The following is a 12,385-nucleotide window of genomic DNA, read 5'->3' on the forward strand; positions in this document are numbered from 1 at the left end:
GGTGGGAATAATATGCTCATTATGGTCTCAGAAGCTGTGCATCACCAGTATGTACGAGGAGATATTTCTCACAACACCAGCCCGGCCGCCATTTGCATTGTTTACAAACCACACAACCACACAACCACACAACAAACAGCTGCATGTCACCAGAACCGTGTGAATTGTGTCTTGCCTAGTTGTCTGTCATAACCTACCAGTGATGGTGGGAATAATATGCTTATTATGATATCAGAAGCTGTGCATGATCAGTATGTACGAGGAGATATTTCTCACACCACCAGCCCGGCTGCCATTTGCATTGTTTGAAAACCACACAACCACACAACCACACAACCACACAACAAACAGCTGCATGCCACCAGAACCGTGTGAATTGTGTCTTGCCTGGTTGTCTGTCATAACCTACCAGTGATGGTGGGAACAATATGCTTATTATGATCTCAGAAGCTGTGCATGATCAGTATGTACGAGGAGATATTTCTCACAGCACCTGCCCGGCCGCCATTTGCATTGTTTACAAGCTGCATGTCACCAGAACCGTGTGAATTGTGTCTTGCCTGGTTGTCTGTCATAACCTACCAGTGATGGCGGGAACAATATGCTTGTTATATCAGAAGCTGTGCATCATCAGTATGTACGGGGAGATATCTCTCCCACCACCAGCCTGGCCGCCATTTTTGTTGCGTTACTCAAGGACACTTGTCAATTCAAGCAGTAAAGATTACACCAAAAATATATAAATTTCGGGAAACTGTGCATTGTCAATGTTCTTTAACCCGTACATATTTCTGAGCATTTTAAGAACTTTTTTTTTCAAAATTGTTGTCTTAAAGTTACGGGTATTGTCCTCTTTTCACGGAAATCTACCATCAGAATCGAGAGTTACCTGTGTCACGATTGACTCCTTTAAAAACAAGCTCGACCGTCACTTCCTTCAACTTAATATTAACTACCACACCTTGTCACCCTCAAATAAAAAAAGTTGAATTTCAAATAAAAAATTTCATATTTCAAATTTCAAATAAAAAAAGGTTGACATTCAAATAATAGATGAAGTGCAAGTCATAGAAAGATACATGTGCATGCCTACATACATAAATGCATACATCCACAAACTTATATATATATATATATATATATATATATATATATATATATATATATATATATATATATATATATATATATATATATATATATATATATATATATATATATATATATATATATATATATATATATATATATATATATATATATATATATATATATTGCTGAAAACCCAAAGATCGCACACTAGAGCACAAAAGTAAGTACAGGTAACTCTCAATTTACGTGAGTTTGTTTTACGCGTTTTTTAAATACCGCGTGCTCCAAAACCCAAATAAATGTTTAATTTACACGTGTTTTCCACTTGTACGCAATATTTCCTGGAGTGGCCACCAGATGTCTCACGCAGCTGGACTCACACGGCCACACAGCTGAGCTCAGTTCTTCCCACGCGTCACTTGAACAACAACACAGCACCCACGCTGCCACGCTACTCACCAATAGGGGTGGGCAGGTACTGGTACCAGTACCAGTACTAACAGTACCAGCTATACGGTACAGTACCGGTACCAATACTAGCCAGTTGCTCATGGTGTTCCTCATTTCTTCCTCACACCAGTGAGGCTGAGACTCTCTCTCTCTCTCTCTCTCTCTCTCTCTCTCTCTCTCTCTCTCTCTCTCCACTGAATGAAGTGAATATTTATTTTTCTATAGAAACAAGCCTCTTGTTTGATTTACATTGTTTTTGATTTACGCAGTGACCTCTTCACGGACACAATACTCGCGTAAATCGAGAGTTACCTGTACACGGACACGAGTGTGTGGTGGTGGTACCTCTGCAAGTGTGCAGAGCTGGCTGAGGCGCTGTCACACTGGGCATCTTCCTTCAACCGTTGGAGCAAGAAGCAACAACTGCGGTTGCCTGTACAGCCAAACAGGAGCGAGCTGTTGGTTTGGGTAAATAGCCCTGTCCTTCCCTCTCTGAAGCCATGATTGTACCCACAACAGCTTCTTCCTTCCAATAAACTGTACCAACAAGTTCATAATTTGAGTGACAGCAGCACGAGCCACAACAGCCCTTACTTTTGCAAACGGTGCCATGGAGTAGCGATACAAAGCATTACAGGTCAAAAGGTTGTCAAAAGGTTTGTTTACGTTGTGGATATGGGCAGCCAATCTTGGTCGTGTGTGATGCATGTCATCTGGCCAGCAAGAATTACCCCCCTTTCTTGAGACTGTTTTCCATCTCCCCCTGTGATCCACCAGAGCGCTCTTTCTTGAGACTGTTTTCCATCTCCCCTGTGATCCACCAGAGCGCTCTTTCTTGAGACTGTTTTCCATCTCCCCCTGTGATCCACCAGAGCGCTCTTTCTTGAGACTGTTTTCCATCCCCCCTGTGGTCCACCAGAGCGCTCTTTCTTGAGACTGTTTTCCATCCCCCCTGTGGTCCACCAGAGCGCTCTTTCTTGAGACTGTTTTCCATCTCCCCCTGTGATCCACCAGAGCGCTCTTTCTTGAGACTGTTTTCCATCTCCCCTGTGATCCACCAGAGCGCTCTTTCTTGAGACTGTTTTCCATCTCCCCCTGTGATCCACCAGAGCGCTCTTTCTTGAGACTGTTTTCCATCTCCCCTGTGGTCCACCAGAGCGCTCTTTCTTGAGTCTGTTTTCCATCCCCCGGTGGTCCACCAGGGCGCTCTTTCTTGAGACTGTTTTCCATCTCCCTGTGATCCACCAGAGCGCTCTTTCTTGAGACTGTTTTCCATCTCCCCTGTGATCCACCAGAGCGCTCTTTCTTGAGACTGTTTTCCATCCCCCCCTGTGGTCCACCAGAGCGCTCTTTCTTGAGACTGTTTTCCATCTCCCCCTGTGGTCCACCAGGCTCTTTCTTGAGACTGTTTTCCATCCCCTGTGATCCACCAGAGCGCTCTTTCTTGAGACTGTTTTCCATCCCCTGTGATCCACCAGAGCGCTCTTTCTTGAGACTGTTTTCCATCTCCCCTGTGGTCCACCAGAGCGCTCTTTCTAGAGACTGTTTTCCATCCCCTGTGATCCACCAGAGCGCTCTTTCTTGAGACTGTTTTCCATCCCCCCCTGTGTTCCACCAGAGCGCTCTTTCTTGAGACTGTTTTCCATCCCCTGTGATCCACCAGGCGCTCTTTCTTGAGACTGTTTTCCATCTCCCCTGTGATCCACCAGAGCGCTCTTTCTTGAGACTGTTTTCCATCCCCTGTGATCCCCCAGAGCGCTCTTTCTTGAGACGGGTTTCCATCCCCCTGTGATCCACCAGAGCTCTTTCTTGAGACTGTTTTCCATCCCCCTGTGATCCTGGGCGCTCTTTCTTGAGACTGTTTTCCATCCCCCTGTGATCCACCAGAGCGCTCTTTCTTGAGACTGTTTTCCATCCCCCCTGTGTTCCACCAGAGCGCTCTTTCTTGAGACTGTTTTCCATCCCCCCTGTGGTCCACCAGAGCGCTCTTTCTTGAGACTGTTTCCATCCCCTGTGATCCACCAGAGCGCTCTTTCTTGAGACTGTTTTCCATCTCCCCTGTGATCCACCAGAGCGCTCTTTCTTGAGACTGTTTTCCATCTCCCCTGTGATCCACCAGAGCGCTCTTTCTTGAGACTGTTTTCCATCACCCCGGGGGTCCACCAGAGCGCTCTTTCTTGAGACTGTTTTCCATCCCCCCCTGTGGTCCACCAGAGCGCTCTTTCTTGAGACTGTTTTCCATCCCCCCTGTGATCCACCAGAGCGCTCTTTCTTGAGACTGTTTTCCATCCCCCCTGTGGTCCACCAGAGCGCTCTTTCTTGAGACTGTTTTCCATCCCCCCCTGTGGTCCACCAGAGCGCTCTTTCTTGAGACTGTTTTCCATCTCCCCCTGTGATCCACCAGAGCGCTCTTTCTTGAGACTGTTTTCCATCTCCCTGTGGTCCACCAGGCGCTCTTTCTTGAGACTGTTTTCCATCCCCCTGTGGTCCACCAGGCGCTCTTTCTAGAGACTGTTTTCCATACCACCTGTGGTCCACCAGAGCGCTCTTTGTTGAGACTGTTTTCCATCCCCCTGTGATCCACCAGGGCGCTCTTTCTTGAGACTGTTTTCCATCTCCCTGTGTTCCACCAGAGCGCTCTTTCTTGAGACTGTTTTCCATCCCCCCTGTGGTCCACCAGAGCGCTCTTTCTTGAGACTGTTTTCCATCTCCCCAGTGGTCCAACAGATCGCTATTTCTTGAGACTGTTTTCCATCCCCTGTGATCCACCAGAGCGCTCTTTCTTGAGACTGTTTTCCATCCCCCTGTGATCCTGGGCGCTCTTTCTTGAGACTGTTTTCCATCTCCCCCTGTGGTCCACCAGAGCGCTCTTTCTTGAGACTGTTTTCCATCCCCCCTGTGATCCACCAGAGCGCTCTTTCTTGAGACTGTTTTCCATCTCCCCCTGTGATCCACCAGAGCGCTCTTTCTTGAGACTGTTTTCCATCACCCCTGTGATCCACCAGAGCTCTTTCTTGAGACTGTTTTCCATCCCCCCTGTGATCCACCAGAGCGCTCTTTCTTGAGACTGTTTTCCATCTCCCCCTGTGATCCACCAGAGCGCTCTTTCTTGAGACTGTTTTCCATCTCCCCCTGTGGTCCACCAGAGCGCTCTTTCTTGAGACTGTTTTCCATCCCCCCTGTGATCCACCAGAGCGCTCTTTCTTGAGACTGTTTTCCATCCCCCCTGTGATCCACCAGAGCGCTCTTTCTTGAGACTGTTTTCCATCCCCCCTGTGATCCACCAGAGCGCTCTTTCTTGAGACTGTTTTCCATCCCCCCTGTGGTCCACCAGAGCGCTCTTTCTTGAGACTGTTTTCCATCCCCCCCTGTGATCCACCAGAGCGCTCTTTCTTGAGACTGTTTTCCATCTCCCCTGTGGTCCACCAGAGCGCTCTTTCTTGAGACTGTTTTCCATCCCCTGTGATCCACCAGAGCGCTCTTTCTTGAGACTGTTTCCATCCCCCTGTGATCCACCAGAGCGCTCTTTCTTGAGACTGTTTTCCATCGCCCCTGTGATCCACCAGAGCGCTCTTTCTTGAGACTGTTTTCCATCCCCCCTGTGATCCACCAGAGCTCTTTCTTGAGACTGTTTTCCATCTCCCCTGTGATCCACCAGAGCTCTTTCTTGAGACTGTTTTCCATCCCCCCCTGTGATCCACCAGAGCGCTCTTTCTTGAGACTGTTTTCCATCCCCCTGTGATCCACCAGAGCGCTCTTTCTTGAGACTGTTTTCCATCTCCCCTGTGTTCCACCAGAGGGCTCTTTCTTGAGACTGTTTTCCATAGCCCCCTGTGATCCACCAGAGCGCTCTTTCTTGAGACTGTTTTCCATCCCCCCTGTGATCCACCAGAGCGCTCTTTCTTGAGACTGTTTTCCATCTCCCCTGTGGTCCACCAGAGCGCTCTTTCTTGAGACTGTTTTCCATCTCCTGTGATCCACCAGAGCGCTCTTTCTTGAGACTGTTTTCCATCTCCCCTGTGATCCACCAGAGCTCTTTTCTTGAGACTGTTTTCCATCCCCCTGTGATCCACCAGAGCTCTTTCTTGAGACTGTTTTCCATCTCCCTGTGATCCACCAGAGCGCTCTTTCTTGAGACTGTTTTCCATCCCCCCTGTGATCCACCAGAGCGCTCTTTCTTGAGACTGTTTTCCATCCCCCCCTGTGATCCACCAGAGCGCTCTTTCTTGAGCCTGTTTTCAATCCCCCCCTGTGATCCACCAGAGCTCATTCTTGAGACTGTTTTCCATCCCCCCTGTGTTCCACCAGAGCGCTCTTTCTTGAGACTGTTTTCCATCCCCCCCTGTGATCCACCAGAGCGCTCTTTCTTGAGACTGTTTTCCATCTCCCCCTGTGGTCCACCAGAGCGCTCTTTCTTGAGACTGTTTTCCATCTCCCTGTGGTCCACCAGAGCTCTTTCTTGAGACTGTTTTCCATCCCCTGTGATCCACCAGAGCGCTCTTTCTTGAGACTGTTTTCCATCCCCCCTGTGATCCACCAGAGCGCTCTTTCTTGAGACTGTTTTCCATCTCCCCCTGTGATCCACCAGAGCGCTCTTTCTTGAGACTGTTTTCCATCCCCCCTGTGATCCACCAGAGCGCTCTTTCTTGTCCATATGACTAGATATACCAAGAGGACAGCAGCTTAAAGAAATTCCAGCGCAATAAGCAGTGTAGCCAGCGCTCCCAAACTGCTTGACTTGTAGGCCTGCCTTTGTTCTCTAAATAAATAAATAAATTGCCCGACACCAGGAGGTTGGCAGGCATCATTGGGTCTGGCACTGATTGGGTTAACTAGACCACATTGTCAGACTGTGAGCCACCGACCCTGCCGAGCACTGCCACCCATGCTATCATATTGCACTCAACTGTCTAGACCATTTCACCAGCTATGAATCTCTAATAATTCAGGGTCAAATTTGTGGCTTTACCGTGTAGCAGCGACGGGCCAAATTTGTGGCTTCACCGTGTACCAGCGACGGGCCAAATTTGTGGCTTTACTGTGTAGCAGCGACGGGCCAAATTTGTGGCTTTACTGTGTAGCAGCGACGGGCCAAATTTGTGGCTTTACTGTGTAGCAGCGACGGGCCAAATTTGTGGCTTTACTGTGTAGCAGCGACGGGCCAAATTTGTGGCTTTACTGTGTAGCAGCGACGGGCCAAATTTGTGGCTTTACTGTGTAGCAGCGACGGGCCAAATTTGTGGCTTTACCGTGTAGCAGTGACGGGCCAAATTTGTGGCTTTACCGTGTAGCAGCGACGGGCCAAATTTGTGGCTTTACCGTGTAGCAGCGACGGGCCAAATTTGCCCCATGATATAAACCCCTCAAAAAAGATGATGCATAAACTGATCACAAATGTGTTGATATATTATATTATGAAATGGTTTGCGTGAGTGATGATTTTTTCTCATTTTTCTCGCTTAGAGGGACCATTAAGAAACATGACCCCCGCTGTACTGGGTTAAAAGCTAAGTAAATTCCTGATTCTGTGAGTGAGCTTCAGAGAGAGGGAGTAAGTTGAGAGGAAAACATTACTCTCAGACCTGTTTATCATATGATCCCTGCCATCTTAAAAATTGATGAGAGTTCCAGTTGAAATACAGGGTCGTATTCTTAAATCAAACTTCTGTAACCACAGACCCCATACATCAGACAATGATATTCTTAAACAACCATCATGCCCATGGCTACCACAGTTCCGACAGTCACGAAGGGTGTGTTCTTATATCCCACCTCTGGGACCGGGGTGCCGATCAACGCACCAAATTGTCGGGAGACTGTCGGGTCCGTCACCCTTCTCACAAGTATTGTGGGGCGTGTTATTTTGTCCGATTTGCATGTTCACAACGTCACACTACCACCAGGGTCATGAAACTACTCCTGGAAATACCCGCAACTCCTATGAAAGCCTTGTCAAATATGTGTTTCTTCAGGTTCACGGTACAGAGGAAGGGTCACACTACCACCAGGGTCATGAAACTACTCCTGGAAATACCCGCAACTCCTATGAAAGCCTTATCAAATATGTGTTTCTTCAGGTTCACGGTACAGAGGAAGGGTCAAACTACCACCAGGGTCATGAAACTACTCCTGGAAATACCCGCAACTCCTATGAAAGCCTTGTCAAATATGTGTTTCTTCAGGTTCACGGTACAGAGGAAGGGTCAAACTACCACCAGGGTCATGAAACTACTCCTGGAAATACCCACAACTCCTATGAAAGCCTTGTCAAATATGTGTTTCTTCAGGTTCACGGTACAGAGGAAGGGTCACACTACCACCAGGGTCATGAAACTACTCCTGGAAATACCCGCAACTCCTAGGAAAGCCTTGTCAAATATGTGTTTCTTCAGGTTCACGGTACAGAGGAAGGGTCACACTACCACCAGGGTCATGAAACTACTCCTGGAAATACCCGCAACTCCTATGAAAGCCTTATCAAATATGTGTTTCTTCAGGTTCACGGTACAGAGGAAGGGTCACACTACCACCAGGGTCATGAAACTACTCCTGGAAATACCCGCAACTCCTATGAAAGCCTTGTCAAATATGTGTTTCTTCAGGTTCACGGTACAGAGGAAGGGTCAAACTACCACCAGGGTCATGAAACTACTCCTGGAAATACCCGCAACTCCTATGAAAGCCTTGTCAAATATGTGTTTCTTCAGGTTCACGGTACAGAGGAAGGGTCACACTACCACCAGGGTCATGAAACTACTCCTGGAAATACCCACAACTCCTATGAAAGCCTTGTCAAATATGTGTTTCTTCAGGTTCACGGTACAGAGGAAGGGTCACACTACCACCAGGGTCATGAAACTACTCCTGGAAATACCCGCAACTCCTATGAAAGCCCCTCCAGTGGCCGCAAGCCCTCCTGGACCCCCCCACGGATCCCGACGTCATACTATGAATATATGATATCTGTAACTTGCCTGCTCCTTGATGCTGTAAATGGACACAGTCACCCCAGGACAGCCCAGGGGTTTGTCCTGGAGCAGAACTATCGGACGATCATGTCGCCATTCTCCGTACACTCCACCTGGCCTGTACGGCACTCTTTTCTTCCTCTCTGTAGCACACATTCCATTCCTTTGTTCTGTTAAGCCCTGGTGTTTGAACTTATCTACCTTTGCCAGCTCCACTCACTCAAACCACACTGCCATTTCCGTAGGGCTCTCTCACATGTCCTGCTGATTTCCATCCCTCCACCTCTCTTGATCATTTTGAGTTTCTTCCCTGCCTTCACTAAATATCACAGTGTCATCCACAAATATCATGGTCACGGACACTGCTGGCTGACCTCATCCATCAGCCTGTACATCACTACTGAGACTGAGCGGGCTGATCCTCGGTGTAGTCTAACTTTGAACCTGTCCATACCAGCAACATCATAAACTTTTTCGGACACATGATAGAGAAATTATATGTAGAAAGTGTACCAGGTATATCAGTTGACACCTCGAATAGGCCTACTACCTGATGATGACAATTTATATGCAGTCAGCGATGGTGATGAGGAAGTTGCTTGTGACCAGGTATTTCACTGTGACAAGCATCTTAGGATTCAGAACAATTCCACATCCTGTAGGAGAGACATATGTACAAAAAGTATTATTAGAAAAAAATGTTGAAATTAGGATGAAAATGTTGGGTGTGCAGAAAACAAGAGAGCTGAGAAAGAAGCAAGCTGGAAAATTTAAACAAGTACAATATAACTGACTGAATGATCAATGGAGGAAGGAATTTAATGGCAATGCAGGTATAGCTTATGCTTGAACTTGAACTTTTTGAAACTGAAAGACAGGAAGGGGCCGAACCGAACCTGCACAATGAACAAGTACAAAATAACAGTGACTGAGCGATCAATGGAGGAAGGAATTTAATGCTAATGCAGGTATAGCTTATGCTCGAACTTGAACTTTTTGAAACTGAAAGACAGGAAGGAACCGAACCTAACCTGCACAATGAACAAGTACAATATAACAGTCACTGAATGATCAATGGAGGAAGGAATTTAATGCTAATGCAGGTATTGCTTATGCTCGAACTTGAACTTTTTGAAACTGAAAGACAGGAAGGGGCCGAGCCGAACCTGCGCAATGAACAAGTACAAAATAACAGTGACTGAGCGATCAATGGAGGAAGGAATTTAATGCTAATGCAGGTATAGCTTATGCTCGAACTTGAACTTTTTGAAACTGAAAGACAGGAAGGGGCCGAGCCGAACCTAACCTGCACAATCCTACATAAGCTAGCAGAAGAGTTTGGCCTGACCTGAGTGATGTATTTCAGAGACGCTGACTAATGATAATTGAACACAACGACAAGAACAATGGGGCGAAATGTTTACAGAATAACAACACAGCTATTTCAAGAGAATATAAAAAAATATCCTTAACTGCCATTCTCATAAATTACTCATAAATGAATATTGTAGTCAGCATTTTCAATAAGTGAGGAAAATCATCTTATTGGTGTGGAATGAATATTGTCGTCAGTATTTTCAGTAAGTGAGGAAAATCATCTTATTGGTGTGGAATGAATATTGTAGTCAGCATTTTCAGTAAGTGAGGAAAATCATCTTATTGGTGTTGAATGAATATTGTAGTCAGCATTTTCAGTAAGTGAGGAAAATCATCTTATTGGTGTGGAATGAATATTGTAGTCAGCATTTTCAGTAAGTGAGGAAAATCATCTTATTGGTGTGGAATGAATATTGTAGTCAGCATTTTCAGTAAGTGATAAAAATCATCTTATTGGTGTGGAATGAATATTGTCGTCAGCATTTTCAATAAGTGAGTAAAATCATCTTATTGGTGTGGAATGAATATTGTCGTCAGTATTTTCAATAAGTGAGTAAAATCATCTTATTGGTGTGGAATGAATATTGTCGTCAGTATTTTCAATAAGTGAGGAAAATCATCTTATTGGTGTGGAATGAATATTGTCGTCAGTATTTTCAATAAGTGAGTAAAATCATCTTATTGGTGTGGAATGAATATTGTAGTCAGCATTTTCAATAAGTGATAAAAATCATCTTATTGGTGTGGAATGAATATTGTCGTCAGTATTTTCAATAAGTGAGGAAAATCATCTTATTGGTGTGGAATGAATATTGTCGTCAGTATTTTCAATAAGTGAGGAAAATCATCTTATTGGTGTGGAATGAATATTGTCGTCAGTATTTTCAATAAGTGAGGAAAATCATCTTATTGGTGTGGAATGAATATTGTAGTCAGCATTTTCAGTAAGTGATAAAAATCATCTTATTGGTGTGGAATGAATATTGTCGTCAGTATTTTCAATAAGTGAGGAAAATCATCTTATTGGTGTGGAATGAATATTGTAGTCAGCATTTTCAATAAGTGAGGAAAATCATCTTATTGGTGTGGAATGAATATTGTAGTCAGCATTTTCAGTAAGTGATAAAAATCATCTTATTGGTGTGGAATGAATATTGTAGTCAGTATTTTCAGTAAGTGAGGAAAATCATCTTATTGGTGTGGAATGAATATTGTAGTCAGTATTTTGAATAAGTGAGGAAAATCATCTTATTGGTGTGGAATGAATATTGTAGTCAGTATTTTCAATAAGTGGGGAAAATCATCTTATTGGTGTGGAATGAATATTGTAGTCAGTATTTTGAATAAGTGAGGAAAATCATCTTATTGGTGTGGAATGAATATTGTAGTCAGTATTTTGAATAAGTGAGGAAAATCATCTTATTGGTGTGGAATGAATATTGTAGTCAGCATTTTCAATAAGTGAGGAAAATCATCTTATTGGTGTGGAATGAATATTGTAGTCAGTATTTTCAATAAGTGAGTAAAATCATCTTATTGGTGTGGAATGAATATTGTCGTCAGTATTTTCAATAAGTGAGTAAAATCATCTTATTGGTGTGGAATGAATATTGTAGTCAGCATTTTCAATAAGTGAGGAAAATCATCTTATTGGTGTGGAATGAATATTGTAGTCAGTATTTTCAATAAGTGAGTAAAATCATCTTATTGGTGTGGAATGAATATTGTAGTCAGCATTTTGAATAAGTGAGTAAAATCATCTTATTGGTGTGGAATGAATATTGTCGTCAGTATTTTCAATAAGTGAGTAAAATCATCTTATTGGTGTGGAATGAATATTGTCGTCAGTATTTTCAATAAGTGAGTAAAATCATCTTATTGGTGTGGAATGAATATTGTAGTCAGTATTTTGAATAAGTGAGGAAAATCATCTTATTGGTGTGGAATGAATATTGTAGTCAGCATTTTCAGTAAGTGAGGAAAATCATCTTATTGGTGTGGAATGAATATTGTAGTCAGTATTTTCAATAAGTGAGGAAAATCATCTTATTGGTGTGGAATGAATATTGTAGTCAGCATTTTCAATAAGTGATAAAAATCATCTTATTGGTGTGGAATGAATATTGTAGTCAGCATTTTCAATAAGTGAGGAAAATCATCTTATTGGTGTGGAATGAATATTGTAGTCAGCATTTTCAATAAGTGAGGAAAATCATCTTATTGGTGTGGAATGAATATTGTAGTCAGCATTTTCAATAAGTGAGGAAAATCATCTTATTGGTGTGGAATGAATATTGTAGTCAGCATTTTCAATAAGTGAGGAAAATCATCTTATTGGTGTGGAATGAATATTGTAGTCAGCATTTTCAATGAGTGAGGAAAATCATCTTATTGGTGTGGAATGAATATTGTAGTCAGCATTTTCAGTAAGTGAGGAAAATCATCTTATTGGTGTGGAATGAATATTGTAGTCAGCATTTTCAATAAGTGAGGAAAAT

At 43.9% G+C, this 12,385-nt stretch overlaps 1 protein-coding gene across 1 annotated transcript; it reads left to right on the forward strand.

Annotated features, from left to right (window-relative positions):
- The first annotated feature begins 6,028 nt into the window (after positions 1–6,028).
- LOC126991256 (uncharacterized) lies at positions 6,029–8,687 on the forward strand. The gene is made up of 3 exons (XM_050850038.1): positions 6,029–7,724; positions 8,040–8,144; positions 8,355–8,687. Exons 1-3 carry the CDS (start codon positions 7,161–7,163, stop codon positions 8,685–8,687), a joined length of 1,002 nt encoding a protein of 333 aa, XP_050705995.1. The 5' UTR covers positions 6,029–7,160.
- Positions 8,688–12,385: the final 3,698 nt, after the last annotated feature.

The sequence above is a fragment of the Eriocheir sinensis genome, unplaced genomic scaffold, assembly GCF_024679095.1.
Source record: "Eriocheir sinensis breed Jianghai 21 unplaced genomic scaffold, ASM2467909v1 Scaffold252, whole genome shotgun sequence".
Classification (NCBI taxonomy): domain Eukaryota; kingdom Metazoa; phylum Arthropoda; class Malacostraca; order Decapoda; family Varunidae; genus Eriocheir; species Eriocheir sinensis.

Bases quoted from the DNA above. Each gene is read 5' to 3' on its own strand.
- LOC126991256 (XM_050850038.1), top strand. From the start codon at position 7,161: ATGAGAGTTCCAGTTGAAATACAGGGTCGTATTCTTAAATCAAACTTC. The intron at 7,725-8,039 runs GTTCACGGTACA...GTGTTTCTTCAG, and splicing joins TCAAATATGTGTTTCTTCAG to GTTCACGGTACAGAGGAAGG. The intron at 8,145-8,354 runs GTTCACGGTACA...GTGTTTCTTCAG, and splicing joins TCAAATATGTGTTTCTTCAG to GTTCACGGTACAGAGGAAGG.